At 43.7% G+C, this 21,237-nt stretch overlaps 2 protein-coding genes across 8 annotated transcripts in view; both read left to right on the forward strand.

Moving 5' to 3' along the window:
* The first annotated feature begins 3,788 nt into the window (after positions 1 to 3,788).
* On the forward strand, positions 3,789 to 6,581 carry wdr89 (WD repeat domain 89). The gene is made up of 2 exons (XM_034562869.1): positions 3,789 to 3,978; positions 4,565 to 6,581. Exon 2 carries the CDS (start codon positions 4,574 to 4,576, stop codon positions 5,726 to 5,728), a length of 1,155 nt encoding a protein of 384 aa, XP_034418760.1. The 5' UTR covers positions 3,789 to 3,978; positions 4,565 to 4,573; the 3' UTR covers positions 5,729 to 6,581.
* A 1,045-nt stretch (positions 6,582 to 7,626) lies between these two features.
* ppp2r5eb (protein phosphatase 2, regulatory subunit B', epsilon) overlaps positions 7,627 to 21,237 on the forward strand; it is a 31,662-nt gene continuing 18,051 nt past the window's right edge. The window contains exons 1-2 of one of the 7 annotated variants that reach the window (XM_034562853.1): positions 7,627 to 7,939; positions 14,525 to 14,688. In XM_034562853.1, the coding sequence (XP_034418744.1) occupies positions 14,532 to 14,688 (157 nt within the window). In that variant the 5' untranslated portion in view covers positions 7,627 to 7,939; positions 14,525 to 14,531. Of the gene's footprint in view, positions 8,274 to 11,097; positions 11,322 to 14,524; positions 14,689 to 21,237 lie in introns of those variants that run through there. The other 6 variants (XM_034562851.1, XM_034562849.1, XM_034562852.1 and 3 more) reach the window with 6 other exon arrangements.

Below are 21,237 nucleotides of genomic sequence, written 5' to 3' on the forward strand. Positions count from 1 at the left end.
ATCAGTGGGCGTCGGCTCCAGCTGTACTTTCATCCATTCCTCTGTTTCTCACTGAAGTGCCTTTTTCTTTTTAAAGGTCATCTGGTGACCTTTGACCTCTGAGCAGAGAAACACGACCTCGTCTTGAGTCTTAATTTAGCAGGAAGTTGACTGGTGTGTTGTTGTTGTTGTTGTTGTTTAGTACGGTACTGTCTTAATGTAAATGCATACTCTCACAATGCACTGAAAATATTCGTCAGTTTTCCAAATAAAAATATTGTGAGTGTCAACAAAAAACAACAACAAATTAATTGATCTGTTTTTGACCAAAATATCTGTTTTTGTCCTTTTCTGTTCATTAAATGTTAATAAAACTTTATTAAATGTTAATATAACTTTGTGAAATGTTAAAACTTTATTAAATGTTAACACTTTGTTAAATGTTAATAAAACTTTATTAAATGTTAATAAAAACTTTATTAAATGTTAGAACTTTATTAAATGTTAATAAAAACTTTATTAAATGTTAATAAAACTTTATTAAACGTTAATACAACTTAAGGTCACGTTGTCAGCTCTTATCCGGGGTCTCCTCTTTTCCTTCATAAATTCCTAAATATCACAATTTTTAGGGCTGGAAAGTAACTTCACCACAAAAACTGATTGTCTGGTGTATTTTCTTACTTTGTTTGTTTTTCCTGTGATTTAGTAAAAATGAAGAAGAATTTAATCTGTAAGGAAGAAAACAAACAATAATTTATTATTACTATTATTATTTAATAAAACCGTTATTTGTCTCGAGGCCTTTCTCGTATTTAATTATAAATCTCTCTGCTGCCCGACTCGTTTCACTTCCTGTGTCCTCGCCTCGTGGTTTCCTCTGAACCAGGGAAAGCAGGAAGTGAAAACAGGAAGTGAAAACAGGAAGTGCGTCCCTGTTCCGGAGCCTCTTTTCGTGAAGTGAGATGTTGAATGAAATTAGAGGAAGCTTCTTCTACAGAAAGTGAGATGATGAATGAGATGAGAGGAAACTTCCTCTACAGGAAGTGAGATGATGAATGAGATGAGAGGAAACTTCCTCTACAGGAAGTGAGATGATGAATGAGATTAGAGGAAACTTCCTCTACAGGAAGTGAGATGATGAATGAGATGAGAGGAAACTTCCTCTACGGGAAGTGAGATGATGAATGAGATTAGAGGAAACTTCCTCTACAGGAAGTGAGATGATGAATGAGATTAGAGGAAACTTCCTCTACAGGAAGTGAGATGATGAATGAGATGAGAGGAAACTTCCTCTACAGGAGGTGAGATGATGAATGAGATGAGAGGAAACTTCCTCTACGGGAAGTGAGATGATGAATGAGATTAGAGGAAACTTCCTCTACGGGAAGTGAGATGATGAATGAGATTAGAGGAAACTTCCTCTACGGGAAGTGAGATGATGAATGAGATTAGAGGAAACTTCCTCTACAGAAAGTGAGATGATGAATGAGATGAGAGGAAACTTCCTCTACAGGAAGTGAGATGATGAATGAGATGAGAGGAAACTTCCTCTACAGGAAGTGAGATGATGAATGAGATTAGAGGAAGCTTCCTCTACAGGAAGTGAGATGATGAATGAGATGAGAGGAAACTTCATCTACAGGAAGTGAGATGATGAATGAGATTAGAGGAAGCTTCCTCTACAGGAAGTGAGATGATGAATGAGATGAGAGGAAACTTCCTCTACAGGAAGTGAGATGATGATTGAGATTAGAGGAAGCTTCCTCTACAGGAAGTGAGATGATGAATGAGATGAGAGGAAACTTCCTCTACAGGAAGTGAGATGATGAATGAGATGAGAGGAAACTTCCTCTACGGGAAGTGAGATGATGAATGAGATTAGAGGAAACTTCCTCTACGGGAAGTGAGATGATGAATGAGATTAGAGGAAACTTCCTCTACGGGAAGTGAGATGATGAATGAGATTAGAGGAAACTTCCTCTACAGGAAGTGAGATGATGAATGAGATGAGAGGAAACTTCCTCTACAGGAAGTGAGATGATGAATGAGATTAGAGGAAGCTTCCTCTACAGGAAGTGAGATGATGAATGAGATGAGAGGAAACTTCCTCTACAGGAAGTGAGATGATGAATGAGATGAGAGGAAACTTCCTCTACGGGAAGTGAGATGATGAATGAGATGAGAGGAAACTTCCTCTACGGGAAGTGAGATGATGAATGAGATGAGAGGAAACTTCGTGTTTTATGTTTCATGTTTTCGGTTCTCATGTTTCTGCCTTCGTTCTAATTCAGAAAGTGAGTCGCTGTGGTTTAATAAATTTAATGTTGACGTCAAGTGAACTAAAGTTTATTTGATTTCAATCTTCTGGTCACATTTACAATTCTTCTTCTCCTTCTTCTTCTCCTTCTTTTTCTCCTTTTTCTTGTTTTTCGTCTACCTTCTTTTCTTCTACCTCTTTGTCTTCTCTATCTCCTTGTTCTTCTCTTTCTTCTCCTCCTCCTTCTTCCTCTTCATCCTCTCTTTCTTCTTCTTCTTCCTCATCTTCCTCATCTCCTTGTTCTTCTCTTTCTTCTCCTCCTCCTTCTTCCTCTTCATCCTCTCTTTCTTCTTCCTCTTCCTCATCTTCCTCTTTCTCTCCTTCCACTACATGTCCTTCCTTTTTTTTCTTGTGTCAAGAAAAGTGAGAGCAGAGAGGGATTGTGGGTAAATTTCTGTCAAGTTTGATTGGAAATGACGGAACCAAATATCAAATACCAAATGTCACTTTTTTGGGATTGTTTTCAACAGGAAGTCACATATTGTTAACTTCCTGTTGTTTCTTTATCCACGAGAAAATAAAACCCCCTTGGTCCGTTCAAAGTGTAATAAATGTTTGAGTCACATTCCTCTTTTTTTCTCCGGTTGTTTCATCTAAACCTGAAATGACCGGAAGGTTTTGTTTAATTTGTTTGTGTGTGACTTCCGGTTTGTGTCAGCTGGAACGTTTTAAGGCCTCGTTCACCTAGAACACTGCAAACGAGCTGCTGCTGCCCCCTGCTGGAGAAACGATGCTATTTAAAAGGAAATAAAAGCTGGATTCATCTGATAAATTAAATATTACAATACAAAATTGTCATCATCCCATCAAATGATGAAAAGCCAGAGATTTATTTGAGGCAGATAGTCGAACAATGAGGTACAATGCCTGAACTCTTAAGATATAATTTGAGAGGCGTCTAAATGAATCCCTAAAGATATAATAAAATAAAATACAAATGTTTAGTTAGTTATCTAAAGTGGGATTTACATTTTTAATAGTCATAAGGAGAAGAATAATTATGAAAAGGTGAAAACAATGTCGATAGTTTATGAGAAGAAATAATTTTTCCACTGAAGATAATCTGTTCTGTTCCACAGTTGCTTTGAAACAAAGTTCATAACCAATATTTTATATATATTTGAACAGATATAATGAGAAATTAAAACAAAGTAATAGTTTCGTTAAAATCGTGTGTATTATATAATAGAAATGTTATTTTGTATATTATATATTTATTCATTCATATGGTTGAAATGTGATAAAATAATGAGAATAATCTAGAAAAATAATATTAATTGAACCAATATTTAGTAAAACAGTGAGCCACAACGTTTTCGGGCAGTTCCGTTTCTTTCTCTCTTTTTTTAAAGGTGTTTTTAATTTGACTTAAACTCACTAAATATGATTTGTGTTCTCTGAATGCTAGCGGAACCTTTCTTTATAGAGGAACGGTTCCCACCCGGCGGTAAATAATGTGACACAGAGTGCTTCCTCCATGCTCGTTTTTAGCCGGAGGAGCGTGATGACAGTATCTGTGCTTTCTACGAGTTTTCTTTTTTGGTTCAACTTCAAAACTATTATATTATTATTTATATTAAAATAGTTAATTATAACTTTAACGTATATTCGAGAGTTTAGTCCAAAATTGCGACAGACAGGTTGTTTATCGTTAATTTGTGGAAATTCCCAGCAAGTCGGTAGGTTGAAAATAACATTTAACACATTAATAACATCACATGACACATTAATAACTTCACATGACACATTAATAACATCACATGACACATTAATAACTTCACATGACACATTAATAACATCACATGACACATTCATAACATCACATGACACATTAATAACATCACATGACACATTAATAACTTCACATGACACATTAATAACATCACATGACACATTAATAACATCACATGACACATTCATAACATCACATGACACATTAATAACTTCACATGACACATTAATAACTTCACATGACACATTAATAACATCACATGACATTTACGGACACAATAATGCGTTTCTGCTCGAATCAAATTTATATGAATAATTATTTATTGTTGTACTGATTGTATACATTGCAAAGTGGTTTCTAATGATTCCTAAAACACTAAAATAATATCCTTTGATCCTTTAATAAATCCTTTCTTAGTGCACTAAGAAAGGATTTATTAAAGGATCCTTTTCTTAAGAGATTTAATGGACCAGATGTAAATCTTGGCTTCTAAAAAGGCGACATTAACTTGTCATTTCCTTCTTCCTGTTCAGCCGATCCCCATGGAGGGTTTGGAGGAGAAGCTCAAAGGGCTGTCCATCGCCCGGCGGTCCCGCCCAGAGGAGCCCACCTACCTCCTGGATGCGGCCCTGCAGCCGGCCGGCCTGCTGGCCGTGTCCTGCTCCAACCTCTCCATCCGCCTCCACGACAAGGACACCCTGAACCTGGTGGGGGAGTACCGGGGCCACGGCGGGCCGCTTTGTGGGGTCGTGTTCTCCCACGCCTCCCCCGACCTCCTCTACTCGGGTTCTGCTGACGGGACGGTCCGGGGCTGGGACGTCCGGCGCCCCGGGTCAGAGGCATCGCAGGTGTTTAGAGGCGACCCGTCGCACAGCTACTGCAGCTTCGACCTGAGCTGCGGCGACACGCTGCTGTGCGCCGGCACCGAGCAGGTGAACAACGAGGACAGCTTCCTGGTTTTCTGGGACGTCAGGAAACCCGGCGGCGGGCTCCTCGGGGTGTACTCCGAGTCGCACAGCGATGACATCACGCAGGTGCGCTTCCACCCTCGAGAGAACGACCGGCTGGCGTCCAGCTCCACGGACGGCCTGGTGAACGTGTTCGACCTGAGCCGGGGAGCGGAGGAGGAGGCGCTGCTCGCCACCTGCAACGGCGACTCGTCCGCCAGTTCCGTCTGCTGGTCCGGAGCCGACTACACCCAGCTGCTGTGCCTCAGCCACGACGAGGGCCTGCACCTGTGGGATCTGGGCCAGCTGGACACGGAGGAGCCGCTCACCGTCTTCGGCACCACGGACGCTCGCGGCCTGCCGCTGATGGCTGATGGCGGCGGCGTAGACTACCTGGTCGGGGGCAGGTGGCTGGAGGAGGCCCAGAAGCTGCTGGTGGTCGGGGGGAAGAACAGCGGGGACCTCCACCTGATGGAGTGCGACGGCGGCGGGCTCCGCCTGCTGAGGACCCTCGAGGGCGGCCACACCTCCACGGTGCGCTGCTTCCTGTGGGACGTGGCGACGGAGGCCCTCATCACCGGGGGCGAGGACGCTCAGCTGCTGCTGTGGAAACCAGGAGGGGAGGAGCTCACCACGGGGAAGAGGGAGTCCATGAAGAGCGAGACGCCTCTGAGGCTCAAGTCCAGACCGCATAAAAAACATGGCTACCACAGGGAGAAGAAGGAAACTCAAAACACTGAATCGCACTAACTGATGTGCTGCTGACTTTCCATCTTGTTTGTTTGCAACCGGTGAACAGGAAGTGACCACATCTGGACTTGAGGAGGAGTGAGAGGACTGATTTCTCTGATCAATATTTATTTATTACCCGAATCAGAAATTAGACGCAACATCCTTTTTTAAATTTGGTTGAACAGACGCGTAACGTGACCTCTACAGCTGGTGTCGCCATGTGATCAGGATGCACGATTCAGATCGTGACATCTGACATGTGTCTTCATTCCACGCCGCATACCAGTTCAAAACAGGTTTCAAGTATTTAAAGTATGTTCACGCTGGAAAAGCAACAACAATAAGGTCCATTGATTTAAATTTGCAGTTGCAATGAACTTGAAAGGGTGTTTAGGACTTTTAAGTCTCCTTGAATATGCAACAATAAAGGTGAAAAAACATCTTGTTGCGTTTATTTAGTCTGTTGAAGGTTGAAGTTCACGCTGGAAACTAAATTCCTTAGATTTTTGAGTGAAGCGTTGAGCCCCGGAAAAAATGACACATGCTGTGAATCTCACTATGAAATTGGGACGCAGCTCAGGTTTCTCTCACATTTTCATTTTTTTTAATATTGTGATTTCTCGGTTGTAGTTTTCCCCACTTTTTTTAAAGCTGCTGCAGGTCGACCGGTCACGGCGTCGCATCCTGGAAGTCACCAGAGACGCCCGGCTCAGCAGGACCCGGCTCTCAAATAGCAAAGAGTGGAATAACATGATTGGCAGTGCGAGTGTGCGTCCGTGTTTCTGTGCGAGACTCCAGAGAAATCCTGCAGTGGTGAAAGAAAAAAATATGTAATCCCATTACAGTCATTAAAAGATGTTCAATAATTATTCATGGTGATTCAGCGATTATTATTTTTTTGTTGGTATTAATTAAAGTTTAAACCGATGAACGAAAACACATTCACAGGGTGATGAGTCATTACATTGTTATTGATATAATTATAGTACATGAATAGAAGAGCGCACGTTATCTGAGATTCTTCTAGAAAAGATGCACTTTTATGATTATTTTTTATGCAAATATCCAATATTATATATAATTGATATTTGCTTTAAAAATATTCATAAAAGTATATATATATTATATAAATATAATCTATTGTTTAAAGCAAATATCCAATATTCTCTATATAATATTGGATATTTGCTTTAAAAAAGAATCATAAAAGTATAATATATATAATATTGGATATTTGTTCAGTAGAGTATAGGTGATTATGGTATGTTGTATTTCTATTTTTCTATTTTTACTATTTTCTAGCAAGGATGCAGCATTGGAACAGAAACTTCTTTTTATTCCCAAACAAATATATATATATATATAGAGAGAGAGAGATGAAGGAAGGAATTTGCTGAGCCACCCCTTCACGTCCCTGCACGCACGCCCATGGACAATGCTCCGGCATTGGCTGCCTTCATAGTAGACCTATATATTATTATAGTTATGTAACTGTCTTCCTACTAACACATCCCCTCTCTCTCTAATCTCGGGAGCTTGCACCCAACCCTTCCTTTAAAATATCATAAAAAAATAAAGCAGTAAAAAGGTGGGTCGAATGCGTGAGCGTGTAAAAAAAAAGAAAAGAAAAGAAAAGTGCACAAGCAAAAGGGCCGGGCCCCTCGGACTGGTTGAGCCTCATTCCTGCAGACACACTCCGCTTCTCTGCCCCGACGTCTTCCCCTTGGTCCCTCCCCTCCTCCACCTAACCGACGGATTCAAAAGATTTCTTTTGAGCGACACCGCCTCTCGTCCAATCGCAGCGTTCGGCGCCGAAGCGACACCGTTTGTCGTCCAATCGCAGCGCTCGGCGCCGCAGCGACACCGCCTCTCGGCCAATCGCAGCGCTCGGCGCCGCGTCCCGTCGGCCAATCGCCGTCGTACGTCGAGTCCTAACGCACCCAGCACGTTTTCTGTACGGGTTCTTTCTTTTTTTTTTTTTTTTTTTCTTCTTCTTGTTATGTGTGCCGAGGTCTCTCAACCCAGCAGTGTTGACAATAGGGAGGAAAAAGAAACAGCCCCGAATCACAAACCGAGCTAAAGGAGAGAACAATCCTCGGTTTTTTTAGGGGGGAAGACACGTGGATCAGTACCGGGAATGTAAACGCGTTGACGTAATCGTTTTATATCGCCGTGTTTTTTTGTCATTGATGGGAGTTTGAGGATTATTCCGCTTAAAAAAAAAAAAAGGTACTCGTGTGGTTTTTTTCCGGCTGCTTTCAGGCCACATTTTCCTGCTTGTTTTTGCTGCTTGAAGGGGGGGGGGGAGAAGAAGAGAAAAAGAGAGGAAAACCCCGGTCTGTTTGCACCGAGCTGGAGGTTAACGGTTAGCCCCCCGGTAGATTTCCCCCCCACAAAAACAAACACAAACCGCCGCCGTCTTCGTTGCAGAGGATCAAAGGTAAAGTACCAGGTCGGCTCGGGGCTGTCAGTTAGCCTTTAGCACTGCCCCCCTCCTCTCCTCCTCCTCCCCCTTCCTTGTTGTTACACCTGGGATGATGGGTGATCGCCCCAGTCCGCCCAGGTAACGTTACTCTATCAACACACACGTGTAGCTTTTTGAATCTACTGAATGTTTCTCATATATTGTGTGTGTGTGTGTGTTTGGGGCGAGAAGGAAGCTAACGAGCTAGCTAGCGAGCTAACGACCCGCGTTCACGTTAGCTAGCCGGCTAAAAAAAAAAAAGCCCCCTTTTTTCCCCTGAAAATAAAGCCGGGCGGCTTTGATTTAAAAATACAAAACGTTCGTTGCGGTGAAAGTGTTTTCGTGTGCCCCGGAAGAGACGACTTGGCGGACGGTTGAACCGGTGAATCCAGACGCGTTGTAACGGGCAGCTAGCTAGCGAGTTAGCTAGCTAGCGAGCTAACTAGCTCTCCTAGCTTAGGAGGCGAGGAGTGTTACAGCGCTGTCAAGTTTAGAATAGGATGCTTCTTTGCTGCCTTTAGGCCCTAACGTGGCCAACCTGATAACAATAAGTAAATAATAATAACTAACGTCTAATCACTCTGGATGTGTATCGTCGCTATTGTTTCCAGGGTTGAGCTGTTTTTTTGTTGTTGTTGTTGCCTTTAAAGTATTAAAAAAAGGCTGTTTATAATCCTTGTGGGTTTGATTTTAAAAAGGAATCTTGGATGATTCTCAAATATTTACTTTGACTGGCTTTGCACCAAGATACACTGTGTAGAGAAACTATTCAATTCAAATCACAAATGATAAATTTGCCTCCAGAGGGCTTTACAATCTGTACATGTATGACATCCGCTGACCTTTTGACCCTCACATCTGAACAGGGACCCCCCCCCCCCCCCAAAAAAAATGTGTTGTGGATGTTAAACCAGTCGGAGAGAGATCAACACCACTAGTGAGACATGGTGATGTGATGGGAGTTAGACAGGTGATGAAGAGTGAGGCGTGGTGGAGGGACATGGATGAGGGTGAGATGGGAAGAGTGAGCGAGACACACAAAGGTGAAGAAGGTCACAGGTGGAAGGAGTGCTCTGGGTTCAAGTGGACGTGTAGAATACTCTGTTACATGTACAAGTTCTTCAAAAGTTCACTTGGGTACAAAAGTATTGGCAAATATACTTCAAACACAAATGTTCTTGTGCAGAATAATGTATCATTTGGTTTATAATTATTCATGCATCCATGTTTACATCACTTTAATGTTGCAGCCGGTAAAGGTGGAGAACAGTTTTAACTACTTTTATTTATTGCTTTTTGGATTTTCCTCCTCGTTTTTATTTTAACCCGTAACGGTGGGAATTTTATTTGTTGATTTTTATATTTTGTTTTATTAATCTGAATCTGTAAAGTAACAAAATAAACGTAGGGGAGTAAAAATACAAATACCATGAATTGTACTTTATTTGCAGTACTTGAGCAGATTAACTGAGTAACTTTCCAACGCTGACTTTTACCTTTTTTTACATTTTTTTTATTGCAACCGTCTGCCCTCTCAGTCATGTGTGAATGGCAGCGGCATGCCAAGATCAGGTGTGGCACCATGCATTACATGCCATGGTATTTACAGTGTGTGTGTGTTTGTTTGTGTTGGTACTGTCACGCTGATTCATCTACAAGGTTTTTGTAATGTCACACCACGTTGAGGGCCGGTCCAGCTGCTTCTGAGATAGCCGAGCATCCAAAGTCTCCTCTGTTTATGATGCACTAGTGTAGTTATGACCTCTTATCAGCTCTTTCTCTCTGTGTGTGTGTGTGTGTGTGTGTGTGTGTTTGAAAGTTGCTGAGTTCATAAGGTTCCTGCCTGAGAACCGGTGTAATTATCTCGTGAATGAATCACACCATTTTAGAAGTGCTGTCAGTTTGCAGCATTCGGTCAGCAATGGCAACGGGAGCCTTTCCGAAGAAGTGAGTAGTAGAAACATTTATAAAAATAGTACATTTGGGATTCGCACTGAGACGTAATTAGTGCCGCGACCGCTCATCCATTTATCGGTTGCTCCAGGAAACTGATATGTAGAATAACTGCATAACTAATGTGTTGCTGCGAGGCTTGAAACTCGCTTGGTTCTGGCTGTGAAGTTTTTGAACTTAATTCATTCCTCTCAGGAGACAAAACGCTGTGTCTTCGTCGTCGGGGGCAACGGACTGAATATCTTTGGGTTTGAAACTGTCAGACGTTTGTAGACGTCACCAAGGGCTCTGGAAAATGTTATAGCTCTAGTCTGTCGAGTAATTGATCTTTTATTGGTCAAATCAAACCCGTCCTACTCATTATACACACGTCTTGAACTTCACATATTATTCTAAGAACATTTCTTTTAGTTTCGGCGTCATACATTAGGTCACGTAAAGCCTGCGAGCTTGAAGACGAGTCCTCAAAGTGTCTCTCGGTCCTACACTCAGGACTGTGTCTAGGCGTACGTGCCACGCTGTAGCTTGAACACTGTCTCTGTGGAGTGAAGTCGGACTCATTTCCTCCACCTGCTCGTTCGTGATTACATTTGAGTTGAGTCTTGATGAAGTCTCGCAGCAAAGGAGCTAATTCAGACGTAAAGTGCGTCTGGTTTTTGCGGCTCTCGGGAGTTTAAACTTTGGACCACAGGATCTTTCCCTGATCGTCGTCTCCTGCCTGCCTCCTTCTCTTTTTTTTTTTTATCTCCCATGTGTGTGTTCCTGCACCTTCACTTCAGCTCCTTTTCGCTCCGCCGCTGCCTATTTGTTGACTTCCTGTCGAACGGCAGCTCCCTCCCTCCTCTTCCTCCCTTTCTGTTGCTCTCCCCGTTGTTCGTCGTGCCCCCTCCTCCCTCCTCTCTTTTTCTCTCTCTCTCTCCTTCCTCCTTGTTCTTTAATCCCACCCTCCCTGATCCTGTTTGGATGTCATCTCTTATGTAAGAGACACGGGAGGGGAATGGCTTCGGAGCTCCTGTTTGCCATACGCCTGACCAGCCGCCGTCGCCTCGCTCTCCCTCGTGTGTTGTGGTTCCGCTGAAGTGTTTTTCGCCATTAGCCGTCTAGTCAGAGAGAGAGAGACATAGAGAGAGAGAGATAGACAGACAGTGAGGGTCTGATGGTTGTACATGGGGATTCCAGTGCCCCTTTGCACAGGTAAGCAGAGCTCGAGTTTGTACCTATTTAAAGATTTGTAGTTTTTCTACTGGTGGCATTCACCAAGTGGCGGAAGCATAAAAATAATTGACAGCCCTTCAAAATATTAATCGTTGCCATCGGCGACGAAACCGAGAGTGGCGGCTTGCTGATGGAGACGTCCTGAAATGCGGTAGTGCGTTTTGATCCGAGCTGAGTGAAGCCGACTGGCTGCATTAAGACGTCCTTGCAGAGATTTGAAAGTCGTATCGGGGTGCAGTGAACATGTGAAAGTCTGCCGGCTCAGTTAAAAGCAGTCGATGAGTCTGTCGGTATAGAAAAGCAGCAGATCCCCACATTGGAGAAGCTGCGTCGAGAGAACGACTAAAACTGTCATTTGAATAGTTGCATTTTCTAGCCATCGACTATTTAATTAACCAACTAATTGTTTCAGCTCCGTGTCTCACCGTCTCTTCTCACACCCTCAACTCTGATTAGGAAATCTCCCGTTCAGCCGGGGAAACCTTTTGTACAACAAAGATATTTGATTTGCAACGGCTGTGATCACAACTTTTTTTTTTTTTTTTAAACTATTTGCAGGAATAAAAAAAGCCGTTGTTCTCAAACGGCGTCCCGGTACTGTAAGCCGTTAGTGGAGGTGGTTTTCAGAGGCTCTGTCTGGTCTCCGTTGTCCAGGTCTCCCTTTGCACTTTGTCGTCGTGTTTCCACTCGTTCTCGAAGATGCTGCCGGGACTCACTTTGTATGGCATTTGAATAGCCGGGTGCCAAAGTTTGAAAGGCAAAAATAAGCAAATATAAAATTGCGTTCACGTTTTCAGTCAGAGCGTCTTCGTCTTCGTCTTCTTCTTCTTCTTCTTCTTCTTTTTTTTTTATTTACCACGCAGCAGGATTTACAGATTAATGGCGAATTAGCCGGCGCCGATGAGACGGATCAGTGTTCAGCTGGAGGTGCTTTCCCCACCGCGATGATGCTCGACAGAAGGCCTTCATTCAGTTAGATCGTTAGCAGCTGTGGTTGAGAGAGAGGGAGAGAGAGGGAGAGGGGAACCTGAGCGGCGTTGACGGCTCTCGTCATCTACATGAAATCGTGTTTGTCAGCAGGTTGTCGTCGTAAATTAAATGAAAAGCATCCCCAAAAGCCTCTGGTGGAATATACGACATTTTTAGTGACTCAACCAACACGTATTTATTATTTAATATCAAATAATATAGTGAAGAGTTCCATGACACAAGTTCTTGGATCCCAACGTGTTTTATATTGGTTTTCTTATAAAACTATGCAAAGATTTTTCATTTTATAATGAAATAAAATGGCGAATCCTCGAATTCATTGACTTGATGTCTGCAGCTAATTGTTGGCATTCGTCATCTGTGCTGCGTTTTCTTTACGTTGACGTTTGTGTAAGGGGCTTTTATTGTGAAGGACAGAACAGAAGGCGACGTTGGAGGAATGAAGTCATCGCCGTTTTGGTGCACATTACCGAGCCTCCGTGTTTATTATTTTATTACCGTCAGAAAGTATAGGCGCATTATAAGTGTCAGCTGCAATATACGACTTCCTGTTTTCTAGTGGAGGCGCCTTTTTAAAACACACCCTCGCTGGTTGGTTAAGGCAAGCTGCTGTCAATCAACATTCAAGTTTAAATGTTCAATTCAGTTTATTTTGTATAGCCCAATATCACAAATTACAAATTTGCCTCAGAGGGCTTTACGATCTGTACACCTACGACAAATGTAAACTGTAACTCTCCTTAATCACTGCTGTCTGCTTTGGTTATCGTCTTCCTCCCCCCCATCAGCACCCTGGTGGTCTCTCACCACCCAGATGGACGCGATGCCACTCACCAACATTAATCACTTCTAATACTGCAGCGTACTGTACATGATGATGGATCAGCTGTGCAGCCTCAGATGGCTCGTGAAAGGCTTCCTGTGTGTGTGTGTGTGTGTGTGTGTGTGTGTGTGTGTGTGTGTGTCCTGTCCACTCTGTTATCAGGCCTGGTGGACGTACTGTATGGCTGCCAGTGTGACTTTGAGAGAGCATTAGAGGTGCAGAGTGCGCCCTGCAGCGTCCCATTCACGTCTTTTATTACGCAACGACTCACGCCCGAGTTCCTAAACTGGGCCTTCGTGTGAACCGGCTCAGGACATCGGCGTCTCCGGTCGTCACGGCGACACGGAGAGCGAGAGGCATCACTCTCGACGGATTTGCCTTCAGGGCGCGGCTCACAAAAAGCAGTTTAGCGGTGAAAAGTGTGACTTCTGCTGCGGCTTCGTGTTTAGTTGTTGGACTTTTTGAATTTTTTTATTATTTTTTTTTTTTGTGGGGGGCGTAATCAGCAGCGAACACGCGGCGGCGGATGCTTCCTCGACTTCCTCTCGCCGCGGCGACGCCTCGCAGCCGTGGCTCTATTGTTGTGGGTAGATTGCGGATCTTGGTGTGTGAGTGTGTGTGTGTTTTGTGTACTGTAACCAGGCCGTAGCCCAGACGAATGAAATGCTGTTGGAAAGCGGACTGACGGAGCTGGAAGAACAAATACAATAAAAATAATCAGTGGTCATGTTTGTTTACCTTTTTGCTCCCAAAAAGAGAAACGTTTAAGGCTGCGTGATAATAGATCAGAATGTGTGTGTCTGGTGATTTGATCAACAATAAGTATATTTTTTTTTGGGGGGGGGGGTCATGAGTATGCAGACTAAAAATAATAGTCTGCATACTCATGGACCCGCCCCTCCAAAAAATAAATGCATGATAGAAGCTCATGCGACTGTGATCATAAAAACACACTTTTGATAAAAGCTGTTCAATGGATAATATAAATAATAAAACTCCTTTTTATGAAAACAACCATGTTGAAATACCATTTCATAATATTGAGTTCAGTTTGTTTTTTTCCCTCACAATTTATTACATAATCCACGACCCTATTTCGTCATACCTTGTTTGATATCGAACACTTTGGGCCTCCAAACTTTCAAAGTGGGGTTTAAAAAAAAAAAGAAGAAGAAAGCCTAAGGTGATTAATCTTAAGGGCACTTTAGTTCAGGGGTTAAATGGAAACGTGCACTTGTTTACAGCCTGATTTCTATGTATAAAATGTAAAACTGTCCATCCTCTGTGGTTAATCTGCGCCCTCAGTGAACTGAGCGCTCTCTAAAGGCCTGTCTGACCCCCCCCCCCCCCCCCCATGTGTTTCTCCCAGCAGGGCTATGTCCTCGGCAGCCACCACGTCTCCATCTGTGGACAAAGTGGACGGATTTTCACGGAAGTCTGTCAGGAAGGCCAAGCAGAAGCGGTCGCAGAGCTCGTCCCAGTTCCGCTCTCAGGGCAAACCCATCGAGCTCACGCCCTTGCCCCTGCTCAAGGGTAAGAGAGAGAGAGTGTGTGTGTGTGTGTGTGTGTGTGTGTGTGTGTGTGTGTGTGTGTGTGTGTGTGTGTGAGACAAACAGCCCAACACTAACATTGAGTAACTGCTCATGTCCACTTGAAAAAGTAATCGCACTCGTTCGATTTACGACGCGCAGATAAGAAGGTGGTTTGTGTTCTTGCTTCATTTCGTTTTTGAACTTGCGACTCCTGTAAAGTCGGACAGGCCGTAGCTTTGTCGTCTTAAACGGCCTCGTAAAGAATGGACGCCGATTGTTCCGTTCATCCACGATGCCTCGCAAAGTCACGTCGAAGCACTTTACGACAAACGGGGGCTCCTTTTCATTCTTCTGAAATGAGCAGCAATAACCGATAAGGTCAACGAGGCACGCAGCTGATACGAGAGCAGATGGAAAGGTGACGGACACCTGGAGGAGGACCTGGTTTCTACAGTATTTTGGGGGAAAAGCTAAAAGAGAGGAATGCAAATGATGGATGAGCTCAGTGGTTAGTAGACGAGCAGCTTGAAGGCGTTAACTGAAGTGATCTTTGTCCTCTGACATCCATATTAAGAATAAAGTCCCAACATCCCAAACATGAAATCCTCTCCAATGCTCACCTGTGTTGCACCTCGGATATTCTGCATATTCATTTGCATAATTCTACACACATTTCCCTTAAATTCTGCGTGTGTGCCTGTTAGCTGTGTGCCTGGACGGTAGATCGTCACGACCACACAGGGAAGGTCTGTGCTGCTGTCTGTGTCACTGATGGAGAGAGAAGATGTTCTCCAACCTTCTGATTTACATTTCATGTGTTCACACCACGCAGCATTCACACGCAGCCTCGTGCGGTCTGTGAAACGGGATCGTTGGATCGATGTTTCATCGTCTCAAAGACGCGTCTTTATCGGGCGCTCCCGTGTCTCGCTTGCCTCCTGCTGATTAAAGCTCACTTAAGGTGGGATGACCTTTTTTAAGGTGGACCAGCTATTCCCTCTACTGACCCCTCTACCCACTGATTGATTGTTGTTGTATTTCCCGCATGTCTTTGTGTCGCCTTTGTTAATTATTTGGGAGACGGCAGCAACCTTCTGACGCAATACTTAATCGTCTCTGACTCGTTAAGGAATGCCAGTGTATTGATGATCAGTGGAGTGTATTTATATGCCCATAATTGGGGCGATGCTTGGTATGCGCTTGGGCGTAGTAACAATGAGCTTCCACCTTTACGCTCCACGCTGGTGTTGACGGCAGGAATGCTGCCACACAGAAACCAGACAGCTAGAGTTTAAATGGAAAACCACTTCCTGGTTCCTTCTGAGGGCGGGGCTTATACTCGGGACAGGAAGGGAGCCCATGGCTGTGTTTATATGCTACACTCTGTGTGTGTGTGTGTGTGTGTGTGTGTGAGTGTGAGTGAGTCTGCGTTAATGCTCCACTTACACTGGCTGGCTTTATGCAACCACCTACGTTCTACGAGCTCACCTGACACACACACACACACACACACACACACTGTTTATCAGTGAAAGTACACACTGTGTCGATAAAGAATCAAACGACATCAGGCGTGTTTTTAATTATTGGACAGAGGAAGAACTGGATACGGTTCCTAGAGAGCACAACATCTCGTTTCCTGGACGGCTGCAGCTGCCGTTTGTGGTAAATGCTGTGGGTGCAAAATATTAGCAAATTAGTGTATTAACTTAAGTCGTAGTGGAGTAAAAAATAGAAGGGAGAGAGAGGTGTTGCATTGTAAACAACAAACCCATGTTCAAGTCAACAGGAGGAGAGCGAGTAACGTTAGCAGCGTCGCTAACGGCTAACGAGGTTCCAGGAACATGTAGAAACTAGAATTAATGTAGTTTTCACATGAATATAACATTTATATTAGAGATTAATTGTATACTATTAATAGAAATACAATCTTTTATTTCCCAGACATTTGATTTGCGTGTTTCTATGAAGGGGGAAGAAAAGAAAAAAAAACATGATAAATTACTATAACAAAGTATAAAAGTATGACATTTAGACATTTTGATAGTTTACTGACTTCAGAGCGGTTGAAATGATTTTTCGGACGGTGGCAGTAAAATAAAAGTGTGTTTTATGATTGTAATTGTATGCGATTGAACTTTTCTCCAGCAACAAGCGCTGCACGTTTAAAACCGGACAGAACACGTTTATGTTCCATCAGGTGTGTTGTAGTCTCACTGTGACTACAACACACCTGATGCTCTCGTCTTCTTGCAGCACCTCCTCGCTTCGCTTTCACACGTCGGGGTCCACGCAGCTCCTTTTCTCACCTCCCCCGTCTGCTGACCGCTCGAGCTGTTTACCCCCCCGCACGGTGGCCTCGGGTGTCCGGCCCCGTACGAGAGAGTCGGGCCGTCCCGAATTAGAAAACGCAGTCGGGGGAAGGGGGCGCGGGCGTGTCACCGATAACGGGTTTCATCTCGAGGTGTCGTTCCCCGTCTGCAGGAACAGAATACGGTGCAGAAGCAGCAGAGATGAACTGTCCGCTATGAGCACAGGGATGATACTCTGTTAGTATTGGTCTCAGTTCTTAGACCCCCCTGTGGCCGGCGTCGAAACGCCGACCGGTGAATAATTAAATTGGACCATACATAACACACTCGTGTGGCCTTCAGGTACGCCACGCAATCCTCTTTTACTCACGCAGCTTATCGCCCTCTAATCTGTCAGCGTTGTGTAACTGAGGGAGACGGGTATCCGTGTTACACCAGCGACCAGGAGGCGGATTTAACAGTTTTTACCATTTTTTTGTTTTTACAATTAATTCTATTTTTAATTGTTACCTCCATGCTGCACACTTGTTATTTCAGATCAAAGATGCTTTGTTGTCTTTCTCTCCAGACGCGTGTCTCCCTTTTCCTTTTTGAAGTCAGAAGTTCCCGTTTCTCCTGCTGCATGAGTTTTATTTTAATTTTTTCCAGGACCGTTTTTATTTATGAGGAAGATGGATATTTTTATTTCTAACGCCACTTTGTTGTTGCAAAAAGGATTTCCTGTTTTCGATTTATTTTGTATCACTTAGTGTGGCAGCGGGGATGTGGCTCTTATTTTACAACCACAAAAACAAACCTCGTTGGTATACACATTCATTTATTATTGCTGCTCTCTCTCTCTCTCTCTCTCTCCCCCTCTCCCCCCCCCCTCATTACCATAATCTCTGCGTTTGCCTCCTGCCTTGAGCTACACATGTACACAGCAGCAGTAGAGGTGGGCGTACATCTAGACAGCTGTTCTCGACGCTGTCGGTTTAGCAGACTGGGAAAGCACATCATCAAGATGCACAAATCTTATCTCCTCCTCCTCCTCCTCCTCCTCCTCCTCGTGGGTTAGTCACCGTCACAGGTCAGACTTTCAGCCAGAAAATGACGAGCAGTGGTCTCGGTAAAGCGCGCTGGATTACATGAATCCTGTCGCTGGCGGCGCGGCATCATTCTTAGACGTCTGGAGGAAGACCAGGAGGGCGCAGCTTCCTCGAGGGGATCCTCGGGTAGAAGGATGACGCACGGCGTAAGGAACCCGGCGATTTCACTTCATGCCCAAACCGACGCCCCTGGTTCAACAGAGTGTTCTTACCTCTGGGAACGAAGGGTACGCCTCGACGTACCTCGAGCGACACAAATGTCCACGTCTCATCCCAGAGCTTTTTAGTCTTTTTTTGTGCCTGGCTTGAAGGTATTTAGTGACTTGAGGCTGCCTCAGTCGCACTCTGGGATGTTGACGGTGTACATCGGGTCAGACTAAGCTGCAGAGGTGTGATTAAATATAAATTTTTTGTTAATCCACAAGGCTCTTTCTGCCAGTCTATAAGATTTGTGTGAAAGCTTATCGATAAAGCTGTGACCTTGCAGAGCACGTCACCGAGCTGGTCGGGTGTGTCTGAAACAAGGATTCTGTTCATAACGCCCAACAAGTGTATAATTAACAAACTCCCCCCCCCCCCCCCCCCCCCCCCCCGGAGGTTTGGCAGGAGGATGTTTGTTGTGTTGCGATGACTTTAAAGTCCGTGATCTGGTTCTTTAGGTCCAGTGTATCTGCATCTCACTGGGAAACCACCGAGCTCCCCAATGATGAAGGTTATTGATATCGCAGATGCATCCAAACTGGCAGACAACTGTCCAAAATGCCACGTTTTTCCATGTGTAATTGACTGTTTTGGTTTATAAAGTGTACAAAACCAAACATCCTGCACCGCCTAATGTTTGTATAGAACTGGGCTGCGTTTTTAAAGCTTGTGTGAAGGCGACGACGATGACGCAATCAATAATAGTAAATTTAAAAAAAGCTTAACGAGGGTAAATTGCCGCTACTGGCAGACCCAGAAGGGTTCGTGTGAGTTTTGTTTTCTTTGTGCTGCTGTTAATACGCATTCATAAGACAAGGACGCAGTTGGCATGGCAACAAACGTTAGCATAGCATCACACGGCATGTACGGTAAATATACATTATGTCCCCTCATTTGCATACATGATGATCGTTGATTATCAGCCTGCAACATTTCTTTATACTTTTTTATTTATGTATATAAAAAGCGATGTTTACAATAGAACCAAACTAAATTCAGCAGAGGGGCGTTTACTGACTTATTTTATATCGGTAAATCTAAACGTTCAAAGTTCTGTGCATCTGCAGATGGACCTCCTTGCTTTAAAGACCCAGTTTAAACCGACAAGAAATGAATAACCAGCTTAAGTTTGTGTTTGTAGTCTAACTAATTGAATGGTAACTCCATCAAGTTGACCCGTAAAGGCATCATTCATTTTCCTAAATGTCTCCTGCAACGTTATACAAGCACAGAATTATATGGCTGTATTTATTTATTTATTTATTTATGTACTATATGAATGATGATGACGGGTTTTATAAGCACACGTAAAACTAAAAAGGAAAGAACGACCCGCGTTAACCCACCGAACCGAAGCATGCAGGAGACATAAACCATTTAAAACAAGTTGTTTCAGTCGGTTATCCAACATTCGTGCACAGGAAAGAAAAAGAAGAACATTTATACTGAAAGAGATGTCGTCCGCGTGAGCAGAGCGGTGAGGTGTCCTCTTCCTCCTCCTGTGACTGGAGTGTTTCCTGCCTCCTCGCCCCGGAGGTTCCTCTCCTCTCACGCTGACGTGAGCTGCCGCGACGTCTCGCCATCACGGCCTCACGACCACGTACCTGTGCCTCCGACTCGCGTCCAACACGGGCTTTAAAAAAATAAAATTAAAAAATAAAGAGAGAGCCGGGAGGGGCAGAAAATAGAAAAGAAAGCGAGAGACGGGGGAGACGGATTCCCACCTCGGCCTCCCCCTCCCCTCAGTGGAAACCCGACCCACGAGGTGTCTCTTTACATTTTCCCAGCCCCACTCGCTACAAACGAGCCCACAAGAAGGAGCTCGGGTCCACCAAAAAAAAGAAACCCTCCAGCGGTCCACATGTTTGACCCGAAACCGGCTCGCACCGCGACGTTCACGACCGTCGCTTTGTGGTGCCGAACAGGAAGAGGAAACCCGATTAAGTGAGTGACGGTATTTGTGTGGGTGGGGTTGGGAGGGGGGGTTAAAGTTAGCTGTGTGTGTGTGTGATGGACTTAAAATGGACTGGGAATGGTAACAGAAGACCAGTGATGTTACTGGCTGACGGGAGAATGGAAAGTTCACAGGTGGATTGAGAACGTTTTTATGACTCCGTGGGGAGCGAAACGTGTTTTTTTTGGTCCGTTCTTTGAGTGGTTCTGATCGGGGAACCGGGGATTAATTGAAGTTTGGGCCCGCTGAGCTTCCGTCTGCTTTGCCGTTCGGCGTTTGAATCATCGGGTTGCAAACCGGCGATTTTATTTTTTTCGTTATCGGTTTTGCTTTTTTTTTTTTTTTTTTTTTTTAATGAATTGAAGTCTGCTTCAGTGCTTTTATTTTGTAATTGTTTTAGCTTACCACATTATCTTTATTTGACTAAATATATATTTTTTTAGTATTCTTTTATATATTTATTTTTTTTATTTTTATTTTTTTATATCTTTGTTATTATATTTTTAATAATTTTTAAATTAAATTAATAATTTTTTTCTTATCGATCGCTTGTTATTAATTATACGTTGTGTTTCTTTAATCGGACGAGTGCATAATTAGCAACTATTTTAAAAACGAGGCATCTCGCTCCGCCGCCGCTGCGAGCCTCATTAGCATCTGCAGCTCGAGTAGAACTTGAAGTGTTTTTAAACTCGTGGAATGTAACCTCTAACCGCGCTGACTGCAGCAATGAAGAGGAAGAGGAAGAGGACGAGGAAGAGGACATAAGCTGCTGCAGTTGGGTTTATTGAAGGTGTTCTTTGGGGTATTACAGGTGCTCCAGGGCACCTTTTAAAGGATGGGCTCACCATGTTGTCCAAATGAGCATTGAAAGCCTCTGGGATCCATCATTCAATTAATCAACTTTTGCATACTTTTTTTTTGTTGTTGTTGCACAGAACGAGAACTATGGTTTTTGGATATATATATATATATATATATATATTTTTTTTTTT

The sequence above is a fragment of the Cyclopterus lumpus genome, chromosome 22, assembly GCF_009769545.1.
Source record: "Cyclopterus lumpus isolate fCycLum1 chromosome 22, fCycLum1.pri, whole genome shotgun sequence".
NCBI lineage: Eukaryota > Metazoa > Chordata > Actinopteri > Perciformes > Cyclopteridae > Cyclopterus > Cyclopterus lumpus.